Source organism: Antechinus flavipes, chromosome 5 (assembly GCF_016432865.1).
Source record: "Antechinus flavipes isolate AdamAnt ecotype Samford, QLD, Australia chromosome 5, AdamAnt_v2, whole genome shotgun sequence".
NCBI lineage: Eukaryota > Metazoa > Chordata > Mammalia > Dasyuromorphia > Dasyuridae > Antechinus > Antechinus flavipes.
This window is the reverse complement of record NC_067402.1, coordinates 146,169,674-146,182,799: the sequence shown is the minus strand read 5'-3', so window position 1 is coordinate 146,182,799 and position 13,126 is coordinate 146,169,674. Positions and strand designations below refer to the sequence as shown.

The window sequence follows — 13,126 nt, the reverse complement described above, 5'->3', positions numbered from 1 at the left end:
AAAATAGCCCAATTCTGATTTTAATTCCAAATATGCAGATTGATGCTTCAGCTTGAGTAAGCCAAAAATCTTTACTTTCATCCCTGTAAGAGATTTGCCCTTGGATTTAGCAGATTTACATTTTAACAGCCAGTTTTTCACAAAAGACTGAGAAGTGACTGCAGGATGCAAATTACACAGAGGAAAGGGGTTTGGAACACAAGGATTTGAGACTGGTTGAGAAAAAGTTGCTTGTTTCCAGCCTTCTTCAAGCAGTATTCCCTACCGTTCCATCCCACCTGCTATTTTATCAGAGGTAGATATGTGCTGAGACCTACACCACACAGGGATCCTTTGTACTAGAGGATATTTTTGCCCTCTCTCTTCCTGACTAAGGATTCTTCTTCTAGAGTCTGTTCTTTAAAAACAATTTTGAATTGTTTCCATTGCTTAAATGTAACACTGAAGATAAAAGATTAACAAACAAGCAGAAAAATATACTGTTCTTCATGTCTGAAGATGAGGCTACTGAATATATTACTTCGAATTCACAGCATCAATCAGTTAACAGATATTGACTGAGCAGCTGCTACATAGCTTTTATTCTCTTGATACAAAGGAGGTATTATCAGTAAGCCACAGCACTGAATGCTTTGAGGAATACAAAGAAATATAACACATAGTCCCTGCCCTCAAGGAGATTATATTATATAATTCAGAAGCCAGAGATGTGTAAAGATTGTCAAAAATGAAATGCAATGAATGATAACTGACAAATACAAAGAGAAGGATCACTTTAAGCTTGAAAGCACCAAGGCAGTTCTGTGGAGGACATTGGATTGGAGTTGGATCTAAGAGATGGGTGGGATCTGGATAGGGAGATAGGAAGAAGAAAGCAACCTGTGGAGAATGGAGAAAAAAAGGCAGGGTAAGGGGGACTACAAGACATATTTAGAACAGAGTGAGTTACTCTAGAAGGATGGTTTTGTGTGGGATAGTATTAGGAAATTAAGCAGGAAAGGTTCATTTGGGTGGATTGTAGAAAATCTCAAATGATAGGATAAAGATTTTGGACTTTATTCTTTAAGTAATCAGAGGCAATATGGCACAGGGGGAGGAGGTAGAGAGCGAGCTGTGAAGACAGAAAGACTGGGTTAAACCTCTGCTATATTCTAGGTATGAAACTCTGGGCAAGTTCAGTCATTCAATGCTTTTGAGCTGCAATAAATTTTCCAGATGATGCTAATTTTTTTTGGAAGGGGGATATACTGGACATATCTATTCAAAATCACAGGTCTAGTCCCATCTCATCCTACTGAGAACTATTTTACACTTTTGAACAGTGGAGTGACAAAAAGAAGTTATATATTGGGAAGACTTGTTTAGTGGTACTGTGAAGGATAGAATGTATGGAGAAGTTGGAAGCACAGAGATCAATTAGAACACTGATAGCAACTCAAGCATAGCTAAAACCATCCGGCTCATCAAGTAGGAATTAAAAGAAATGTAAGAGATATTATAAAGTAAGATTTTAGAGATCAGACTAATTTTAAAGAATAGAAGGAATTTATAGAATTTGGATGAAAGGAGAAGAAAAGAAACCTCAAAGAAGATGCTGTAGTTTCTCCTTATGGTGACTTGCAGAATAATGATTTCATTAATATTCAAGTCAGTCAATCAATAAACATTTATTAAAGTCCTACTATGTACCAGGTTTATTTCTAAGCTCTAAGGATAAAAAGAATAGTTCCTGCTTAAGGTTTGCTGCTTACTCAGAGTCCATTATGGGAGACAAAATGCAAGCTCCATTATGTACAAAAAATTATGCAGACTAAATGGGAGGTGATCAATAGAGCAAAGACATTAGTATTAAGAAGGATCAAGAAAGGCTTATAGAAAATATTACTTTAGCTGGAATTCCAAGGAAGCCAAATTTGCATGAGGGAAAAGGGAAAATATTCCAGACCTGTGAAAATATCAAATCTGGAGGTGGAGTGTCTTGTGCAAAAAACATCTAAGTGGCCAGCATCACTGGATTGCAGAGAATATGATAGACAAAAACACTTAAGAAGATAGGAAAGGTAAGAGGGAGCCAGTTTGTGAAGAGCTTTGAATTCTCGAAAGAGGTTTTTCTATTTGATCCTGGAGGTGATAGGAAGCCTTTGGAATTTATTGAAAGGTAGTGTATGTGTGTGTGTGTGTGTGTATGTGTAGGATTTGAACTGTAGGAAAATTAATTTGACAGTTGAGTATATGATGAGTAAATTTTGAATGTTGACTGACTTTAGGCTCATGTTTGCAGGCTTTGTACATTAAGAAATAGAGATTTATAGTTTAGGTCATCCTTCAAACAAAAACCCCAACTGACTTCTGTGTACTTCAATATTGTTTATATTCTGTGGTAAGTAGATTTATTTATTCCTAAAACTGTATTTCTTACATGTGGGATGTGCCCAAAACTAATTATTAAGTATGCACAACAATTTATTATTAAACAGGCAGTCACAGAATATTCACAGTATTTAGAGCTAATAGAAGAGAAACAACCATTAAATAAAAATAGAAGCTCCAAACTATTAATGTCTAATCTTGATTTTATTTTTTTAAAATATGCATCAATTTGCTAATAGTAATTGCTATATCTATAGAAAAAAATTACCTTCATTTCTAGCTCTTGGTTTGCTGCAGGTGGCACCAGGAGTTTTGCTTCCAATCTGTATATAAAACTGAACAAGTCTGGAAAAACAAAGTTAACTTTAGACTTAGAATTTTCTGTCTTCTATATTTCCACCTTTAAACAATTTATCTAAGCTTTAAATATTTTTAAAACCCAAATGCTCATAGACACTAGAGAATGCCTAACATGTAACAAATCCAATTGTAAGGCCTTTTAGAATACTTAAAACTGCTGTTATAAAGTTATTTTTTTAAGTGATAAGAACTTAAATGAGAAAAAAAATGTAAAGGCAGTACTGAGTTTATTAATCATTATTCTCCAAATAGACCACCATTTAACTTTGTTAAGGAACAGAAAACTACCATTTAGTTTTTAATTAGGTTAACTAGTTTACCAGTAGATGGCATTGTAGGTATTTTATATCACATAGGGCAATTTTAAGACACTTACTGTTCACCTCCCCAAAATGGATCAGAATTAATGGTGTCCAATTTAGACTTTGAAGTTTCCAAGTTCTGTGGCTATTTCATTCACTAAAGAATCTTTCATACCACAGTCTTTAGTTTATTATAGAAGAAAAGTCATGTCTCTCTCCCCCCTTCTTAAAAAGTACTTTTATTGGAAGTTTGAGAAATGGCTATTAGTGTCTATTTGTTTGTGTGTGTGTGTGTGTGTGTGTGTGTGTTTTGTGGAAGCTTGATAAACTTTCCCATTTACAGGGTTTTGCTACCACAATGAGGGAGGCAGAAGATTTGAGCAGTAATGGCAGGAAGTCAGCAGTTGGTGCTGATAGTCTTACGAAAGACATCAATCTCCCTAGGTGACTGAAGTTATCTGTAGGCAGATTGTAAATAGATATGGTCTAAGTTACTGAGCTGGTATTCTCTGTACTGGGTATTGTACGATTAGAAAGTTTAGTATGCTGGGAGGAGCCAGGTAAATTTTCACTGTTTGTCTGGTCTGGTTTTCTGGGTAGCTTTCTGTGTCTTCGGGTTTTATTCCTTTAAGACATACACATCTCTGGGAGTCTGATGAAGCTCATGGACCCCCTTTTAAGAAAACTGTTTTTAAATGCATTAAATAAAATAAATAGTATTACAAAGAAAACCAATTATACTGGAATGTAGTTATCAGAATATAAAAAAAAGTCCAAACCAAGTTCAGAGACATCATAAAGTCATATAGATCTTTGGGGAAGATATTATCATGCATTGAACCAAGAAGTCAATTGCCTGGGATCTTAAGCACAGATTATAGCATGGGATTGGGCAATCTGTTATATAATGAATACTATATGCATTGAGGAGCAACATTAATTTTCTATTAACCTGATATTTGTTGTATCCAGAGGAACAGTTCTTGCTTCTCTCTTTCCAGGCCCATTGAAGTAAAGAGATTTTCCATCACTGAGTGTTCCACAGCCTGTTCCCACCTGACCGCCAGTTATCTTGTACCAGAGAGGGCTGAGTTTTCCCTCAAACCTGTCGAACATCTCACTGTGATTAGGTACATTAGCTACACAGGTTCCGTGTGAGGCTTTAAAAAGAAAGAAAGAAGTACATAGCAAATGCTTTGTTGAAACTGTGTGAAATGTTAGAGGTAGATACAGAATATGGCAAAAAGGTAATTTTATTTTGTTATCTGATTATTGCATAAATAGCATAAAATAAAAATGTATATTACTAAATTGCCAAGAGTCATTATTGTCATTGCTATTATAATCATGATTTTTTTTTTTTTTTTGCTTTCAGATAATTTTTTTTTTTTTTTTTTGGTGAGGAAAAACATAAGGAACTTAGTATGCTGCTGTGATACAATTTTTGTAAATTGGGATGAAACAGGTTAAAGTTGGTGTGTATATAACAATTAAACACGCTGAGTTGCTGCTCTCTTTAAATAGAAGATTCATCAGGGTGGCAAATGTAATTGGTTGTGTCAATCACAGCTTTAAAGGGAAAAAAAACCCACCAAAAACCCTATCATCCTTGAAGCTGCAAGAGAACGGCATTCTCTGTAGAAGGCCTGTCACAACATATACTTGGTTTTGGTCATATGCCATTTCTAGGTCAGGGGATTAAGAACCAGAGAAATCTTTTTGAAGTCCCTCCAAATATTTTGTACAGCAACTTTTAAAAGTTTATTCTTTTCCCCTTATCTTCCTCTTTAATCTCAGATATTTCTCCAGAATTGATATCCAATGTTATAGTGAGAACACATGCTTTTATGTGTTCTCCTATAATGTTCCATTTCAGGACTACTAGATATATTGACCCACCAATTGTAGTTGCCTTAAAAAAATTTATTTTCCAATGAAATTTGTGTCACCAGGGTTCTTTTATCTTTGGCCAGAACAGATTCAAAAGATCTTATTGTTCACCTCTTACCCTAGTTTCCGTGCTTCATAAAATTTTATAGAATAGTGAAGCCTGAACTTGGCTTAACCCGGATTGGCTTATTATTAAAACATATACCTGTCTTTATCTCTTCATCCCAAAACAACAATAGCAATAACAAAACTATTCTTACCTGTATAACCCAAATCACAGAAACAAACCCCTGAGACACAGTCCCCATGGCCGCTGCAGTAACTAGGACAAGGTTCAGAAATATAAACTCCATCTAGCCCAAATGGAGGAGCATTTTTCTGGGAACTACTCTCTTGGATCCAGCGGAATCTGGTTTTGCTGTTAGGGAAAATAAGAGATTTGTTGTTGTTGCTACTTTTTATTTCATTTGTGAAGGGGCTAATTGTTATGTACACAAAAAAATTAATTCTTAGAAAGGTCTGGCGAATTCAAGAGTACCTTGCCATATCTCTCTCTCTACACCTCCTAACTCAGTGCTGCAGCCTAGTACATGGAGAAGAATGATATGGGGCAGTGAGTGGAAGATGCAGTCTGAGAGCAAACACTTTGTTCCACAAATATGGATTGATGGACATTCAGGTGAGTAATTGAGAGTGGAAAGAGGAAAAATGATGACAATTGGATGGGATATTAGATCATATGGTCACATATCATGACTATATCATATGTCATAGGATATGATTGTATAAGTCACCATTCTTCTATTTCTATCCACCTATTTCATTCCCTACACCTTTTTCATTCATTCATTCATTCATTTATTCATTGAACAAACATTCATTAAGGCTCTACTGAAATACTGCAAGAGGCACTTAGGGTACAAAATATATATATGAAATTAACTTTGCTCAAGGACTTTACAATCCAATTTGGGGGAGGGATTGTAGATAGAGAAATTGTAGACACAAGAAAGAATAAGACAAAGGACAAATTCAGATAACTGTGAGATTTTGCAGAGGCAAAGTTAATGTATACTTGGGGGAATAGAATTCTGGAAAGGCTTCAGAGAAGAAGTACATATTGAAAGAAAGAGTAGAAATGGGAAGAATCTTTCCTAGATGCTAGATATAGTATAAACAAAAGCTTTGAAAAACAAGCATGAAAGATGAAAGGAAATTCCACTTGACTAAAATGTAGAGTAGATAAATGGGAGTAGTTTAAATTAAACCTGAATTGACTTAAATAATTGGAAAAATATTAAGTGCTCTTGGATAGGCCGAGCGAATATAATAAAGATGACAATACTCCCTAAATTAATCTATTTATTTAGTGCTATACCAATCAGACTTCCAAGAAAATATTTTAATGATCTAGAAAAAATAACAACAAAATTCATATGGAACAATAAAAAGTTGAGAATCTCAAGGGAATTAATGAAAAAAAAAGTCAAATGAAGGTGGTCTAGCTGTACCTGATCTAAAATTATATTATAAAGCAGCAGTCACCCAAACCATTTGGTATTGGCTAAGAAATAGATTAGTTGATCAGTGGAAAAGGTTAGGTTCACAAGACAGAATAGTCAACTATAGCAATCTAGTGTTTGACAAACCCAAAGATCCTAACTTTTGGGATAAGAATTCATTATTTGATAAAAACTGCTGGGATAACTGGAAATTAGTATGGCAGAAATTAGGCAAGGACCCACACTTAACACCATATACCAAGATAAGATCAAAATGGGTCCATGACCTAGGCATAAAGAACGAGATTATAAATAAATTAGAGGAACATAGGATAGTTTATCTCTCAGACTTGTGGAGGAGAAAGAAATTTGTGAACAAAGATGAACTAGAGACCATTACTGATCACAAAATAGAAAATTTTGATTATATCAAATTAAAAAGCCTTTATACAAACAGAACTAATGCAAACAAGATTAGAAGGGAAGCAACAAACTGGGAAGACATCTTTACAGTTAAAGGTTCTGATAAAGGCCTCATTTCTAAAATATATAGAGAACTAATTTATAAGAAATCAAGCCATTCTCCAATTGATAAATGGTCAAAGGATATGAACAGACAATTTTCAGATGATGAAATTGAAACTATTACCACTCATATGAAAGAGTGTTCCAAATCACTATTGATCAGAGAAATGCAAATGAAGACAACTCTGAGATACCACTACACACCTGTCAGATTGGCTAAGATGACAGGAAAAAATAATGATGAATATTGGAGGGGATGCGGGAAAACTGGAACACTGATGCATTGTTGGTGGAGTTGTGAACAAATTCAACCATTCCGGAGAGCAATCTGGAATTATGCCCAAAAAGTTATCAAAATGTGCATACCCTTTGATCCAGCAGTACTACTACTGGGCTTATATCCCAAAGCGATACTAAAGAAGGGAAAGGGACCTGTATGTGCCAAAATGTTTGTGGCAGCCCTGTTTGTAGTGGCTAGAAACTGGAAAATGAATGGATGCCCATCGATTGGAGAATGGCTGGGTAAATTGTGGTATATGAATGTTGTGGAATATTATTGTTCTGTAAGGAATGACCAGCAGGATGAATACAGAGAGGCTTGGAGAGACCTACATGAACTGATGCTAAGTGAAATGAGCAGAACCAGGAGATCATTATACACTTCGACAACGATATTGTATGAGAATGTATTCTGATGGAAGTGGATTTCTTTGGATAAATGATGGACAGAAGCAGCTACACCCAAAGAAAGAACACGGGGAAACGAATATGAACTATTTGAATTTTTATATTTTCTTCCCGAGTTATTTTTACCTTCTGAATCCAATTCTCCCTGTGCAACAAGAGAACTGTTCGGTTCTGCAAACATATATTGTATCTAGGATATACTGCAACATATCTAACATATATAGGACTGCTTGCCATCTAGGGGAGGGGGTGGAGGGAGGGAGGGGAAAAATTGAAACATAAGCGAGTGCAAGGGATAGTGTTGTAAAAAATTACCCTGGCATGGATTCTGTCAATATAAAGTTATTATTAAATAAAAAAAAATTAAACCTGAATTACAATCTGGAAAAGTATAACTGAAGGTAAGTTTTGAAGATAAGTTAGCAATTTATGCTTTCTCTGGTAGACAATAATATGTCACTGAAGGGGTGTGTGTGTGTGTGTGTGTGTGTGGGTGTGTGTATGTGTGTATTTGTGTAGAAGTGACCTGAATAAAAGAGTGAATCAGGAGGGTTACTTGGGCCATAGAGGGAAACAGAATTTGGAGAAGAGATGGGTTATAGGAAGGAGACCAGTAATGAATTTGTTATGTTAAATCAGGCAAAAAGACATTAAAAAGACTAATTGAAGTGAGAATGTAAAATATAAGATGGATATGAGGAAGATTATGGAGATGGAATTATCGGTTCTTGCCATTAAAAGAGGAGATGAGGAATAGGGCAAGTGAAAAAAAGGAGAGAGGAAAGGAAAGAGGGGGAGATGAGGAGGGAAAAAGAAAGAAGGAAGGAAATAAAAAGAAAGTATTATTCCAAGATTATGAATAAATGCCTGGGTAGTAGTTCTATTTACAAAACTGGAATATAGGGAGAGAAGAGATATTAAAGTGAATAGGAAGAATTCACTGAAGCCATGCCAATTTTGAAGTGTCATCCAGATATCTAGCAATCATTCAGAAATATAAAACTGCAGCTATGAATGGTCTTGCAGCAGTGAAAAAGTTCAGAGATTGAATCTAGGAAGGAAAATTTGAGATAGAATAAGAAAAATGTTTCAAGTTGAAAGACTTGAGTTTGAAGAAGAGAAGCAGATGGATTCATGGAGAAGAACATGAGTGGATACCTTACAACCCTTGTCAAATCTGATGACTACCCCTCACTTCTGGTGATCATCTATAATCATAATTGATACTACCTTAGACTGCTTAAAAGCAATATGGAAAGCTTTGCTAGGGAAATGATATCTTCGGTGATACACTGAAGGCATTAAAGCACACACTTGTATTTGCATCATAATTAGAGCTTTACAAGTGAAAGGAAGATTTGGGAGTGATGAAAAAGATGGTATCTAAGAAAAAGAATAAGAGCCTCCTGGCCAAAGACACAATGCATTCCATTTGGACTGGTGAGAATGTATCCTACAGCCTTGCAAATCTAATCAAAATGTTTAAAAGTGATCAAGAGAAGAAAGATTTCTTGAATATATTCCATCAAACTGTATAACACAGAGAGAAGCTTTAACCTAACAAGATAAGGGATTGTCACAAAACTCATGGTTTCAAGTGGCTATATATGAATGAAGAGAGATGGGTAATCAACAGGGCAAAATGGAAATCCCGCTTTGAAAAGGAAAATTTGACATCAAAGGTATCAATGAAGCTTAGTATGATAGGATCATAGGGATAGAACTATGTGTAATCCAAGAGGCCGTCCCTCTCAATTTACAAACTCCTTCAGTTTATAAATAAAGAAATAGATACAAGGATGGAAGAACTTACACAAGTTCAAATAGGTAGGAAATGGAAGAGCTGAGATTCAAATGGAGGCTCTCATAGTGGAAATATAGCACAGGAAAGGTATACTTCATGCAAAAGAAACAGTACAATACTGGATTTATAAGCCATTACAATAAAACACTGCATGTTCTGGAATAATACATATTGAAAATCAAAAGAACTAGGCCTGTGGCCAAAAATTTCATACCTAGCAAAACTAACCATAATATTGAACAAAAAAAAAAAAATGGACATTCAACAAGTTTGCAGATTTTTAGGACTTTGTCTCAACCAAACCTGAAAACAGAAAATTTAAAATATAAGAGCCAACATCAAAGATTAATTTCAAGAGACTTAACAAGGACAAATTGTTTATGTTTTCTACATGCAAATGCATGCCATTTGTTTAAGATTGAAATCAGTAATTGGGTAACAAAAGAAAGATGGGGGCAAAGCTAAGAATGATCTGACTCTAAAAAGCAAAAACATTTAGGAAAAGGTAAAAATAATAATTGTAGTTCATAAATAAGGTGCAGAGAAAGAAATGACACAGAGATATTGGGTAGGGGAAAGGGCTAGTAGTTCTGAAAAATTAATCACATCAGGAATGGGTTAGATATGGAATTATACACATACATACACACACCTACACCCCAAGAAGGGAATAGCACCCCCCAAAATCTATAAATAAATAAGGGATGAGGAAATAGGATAAGATAGAGTATAGAATGGTGTGTAAATTTATGGCAGTGGGACAAGGTATGTAGACTTATGGAAAAGGGATAAAGAGGCAAAGAGTAGTCTAGGACAAGGTAGGGTACAGAAGGAAAAGGTGCACAGCAGAGAACAAAAGAATAACCTACAAGGAAGCAAAGAGGAAAGTCATGAATATAATCTTTTCTATTATATATATATTTTCTTGAAATGGAAATTTATTGTTACATATTTTGAATCCTCCCTGATATTCTGTTTGGCACATGAAAATGTTTAGTTTTTTTCCTTTTCTCTTTTTTTTTCTCATTTTGAATTTAGTTTTCAATAAATAAATATTTTAAAAAAGAAACAGTATTGTTAAAAGGGGGGGCAGAATAACATTGTATGTTATGAAGATATATTATATGAAGCAATTCACATAATAAACATTCATAATAGAGGTTGGGCAGAGAATATTGTATAAAGCATTTGGATTCAGATAAAGTTATTTTCATCAATGAATACAACAAATTACTTGGACGAAAAGAAGTAACAGAACAAGATCCTACCATAGTATCATTACTTAGTATTGGTGTAGTATTTCAATTCTCTAAAACACGTATTGGATTCCTCTCTTTCTCTGCCAAAAATAAATGTATGAATAAAAAATGGTATTTGTAAATTCTTATTATTTTCCAGGAAGTAATTTCTTGACTTGTCCTAATGATTATTCCATATCAATGGAATAAGAGCACCCAATGAGTGTAAACTTGGTTAGTTAATTTTATTTTGATTTCCAGAAAAATTCAATAATGCATTATTATAAAGATATACTATGTCATCTGTGTCTAGAAATAGTTTTTGTCCAGAAAATAAGTAGTGATCATAAAGAATCAGTGTGGCTTCAGTAAAAATAGGTGATGTTAGAATAAACTAATTTTATTTTTTGACAGGATTCCCGGATCAGGGAAATGTTCTAGAAAAGCATTTGCCAAGATTTTAAAAAAAGCATTCGACAGAGTCTTTTATCCTACAAGTATTGTTCGTTAGCAAATAGGAATAGAAAATAAGACAGACTAATGAAGGCTGCCACTTATGGCAGGAGATGAAGATTTAGATGTTTAAATAATTTCCATCCTTCCCCATCATTGGAGTGAAAATAGCAGGAAAACTGGAGAAATTATGTATGTAAATATAGACACACGATTATGTTGTGATTCTTAAAGAGTTTTAGCCACTTAACAATCAGTGAACTGCAAATCTTTTTTTATTGTCATTCTAAATCATCTAGTCTTGGCAAATATGCTGAATTTAACAAACACCTGTTGTTTACTAGCTTCAACAATTTCAGATTGGTTTTTGGGAAACTTGTGCTACTGCCTGTAAATGCTTCAAATAGATAATGCTTAAATTCCTGTTTCAGCACCTAAATGGGAAGTATATATATTTTCTCTCTAGGGAAGAAAATTTTAAAAAGCAAACAGGTATCACTTTAGAACACTGTGGTTGTCAAGTTGTTTCAATTGTATCCAAATCTCTGTGACCCTATTTGAAATTTTCTTGGCAAAGATACTGGAGTGGTTTGCCATTTCCTTCTCCAGTTTATTTTATAGATGAAGCAAATAGGGTGAAATGACTTGTCCAAAGTCACACAGCTATTATCTGCATAAGGCTACATTTGATCTCAGGTCCTCCTGACTCCAGAGACTGATCTATCCACTGCACCATCTAGGTGCCCTTTAGAACATTAAAGCAGCCCAAAGTAAAAATATAATTGATTCACAGACCTTTGTCTTCAAGAAGCAAAATGTATTGCTGGAGATGCCTGTTGGATTCAAAAATCCTAGGAAGTTTTGGTTAAGAGATTCATGATTATATTGAAAAAGAAAGTATATTTCATAGGCTCATAGTTTTAGAGCTTGAAGGAAGCTTAGGTCAATCTAGTTTAAGCTCCTCATTTTATAGATAAGAATTCTGAAGCTAAAAGAAGTTAAATAATTTGTGCAAAATCTAAAAGAAAACAAGTTACAAAGCCTGATGACTTTGACTTTTGTGCTCTTTTCAAATAGTGGAATGGTAGGTGAACTAGGTTATTTGGCAAAGGGGCAATGAGGTGATATAATGGATAAAGTGCTGGACTTGGAGTCAGGAAGCTCTGAGTTCAAATCCAGTCTCAAATACTTGCTAATTGTGTAACCTTGTGCAAGGCACTTAACTATGTTTGCCTTAGTTTCCTCATCTGTAAAAATGATCTGGAGAAGGAATGGCAAAATAATTCTAGCACTTTTGCCAAGAAAACTCCAAATGGGATTACAAAGAGTCAGCCAGACACAAGTAAGAAATGGCTAAACAACAATCATAAATTTGTTTTATGCCCTGCATTTTTATTCCATGGACCATTTGGCAGCCTGTAAGGACTTTTGGTAATTGTATTTCAATCATATTGGAATTTGAATAACTTTTCCTGTATATACACATATGATAACTATTTAAATATAATTAAAATACAATTTTATCTATACATGTATGTGTAAGTATGCATATATCTGTATCTGTCTATTAGAAGTTCAAAACCTCTATTCTAGATGGATTTCTCAATAAAATGCTTTTTCTTTGCTCTAGGAAGTCCTATTGAAAGGATCTATAATTTTTTTCTCTCAATTCCAATGCCCAAGTCAAATATAGCACACAGGCAAAACACTTCATAAAATTTCTTTCTTCTCCAGGGATGTTTCCTCCTCAATTGCATTCTTCCATCTACATTTCCTTTCTAGCTATACCCCCATGCTTAGGCAGATGTCTTGATGCAGAAAAGAAAAGCTGGTTTTCTCCAGCTTTTATTTGCGTTCATGCCCACATTTGTTGTCCTATGCACAGGTGCAGGAGTGAATACCCTGAAAAATGCTGGGCAAACTTGCAGAACAGCATGCACATGTGCCCAGGAGCACAACATTATATTTTTGTATTCTGTGGAGGGGTCCTGCACA

The 13,126-nt window shown here is 34.7% G+C and overlaps 1 protein-coding gene across 1 annotated transcript in view; it reads right to left on the bottom strand.

Moving 5' to 3' along the window:
• RELN (reelin) overlaps positions 1-13,126 on the bottom strand; it is a 389,961-nt gene that overhangs the window by 109,869 nt on the left and 266,966 nt on the right. The window contains exons 27-29 of the mRNA XM_051963196.1: positions 5,183-5,340; positions 3,985-4,192; positions 2,639-2,715 (exon numbers count right to left, since the gene is read on the bottom strand). Coding sequence (XP_051819156.1) covers positions 2,639-2,715; positions 3,985-4,192; positions 5,183-5,340 — 443 coding nt within the window. The remainder of the gene's footprint in view (positions 1-2,638; positions 2,716-3,984; positions 4,193-5,182; positions 5,341-13,126) is intronic.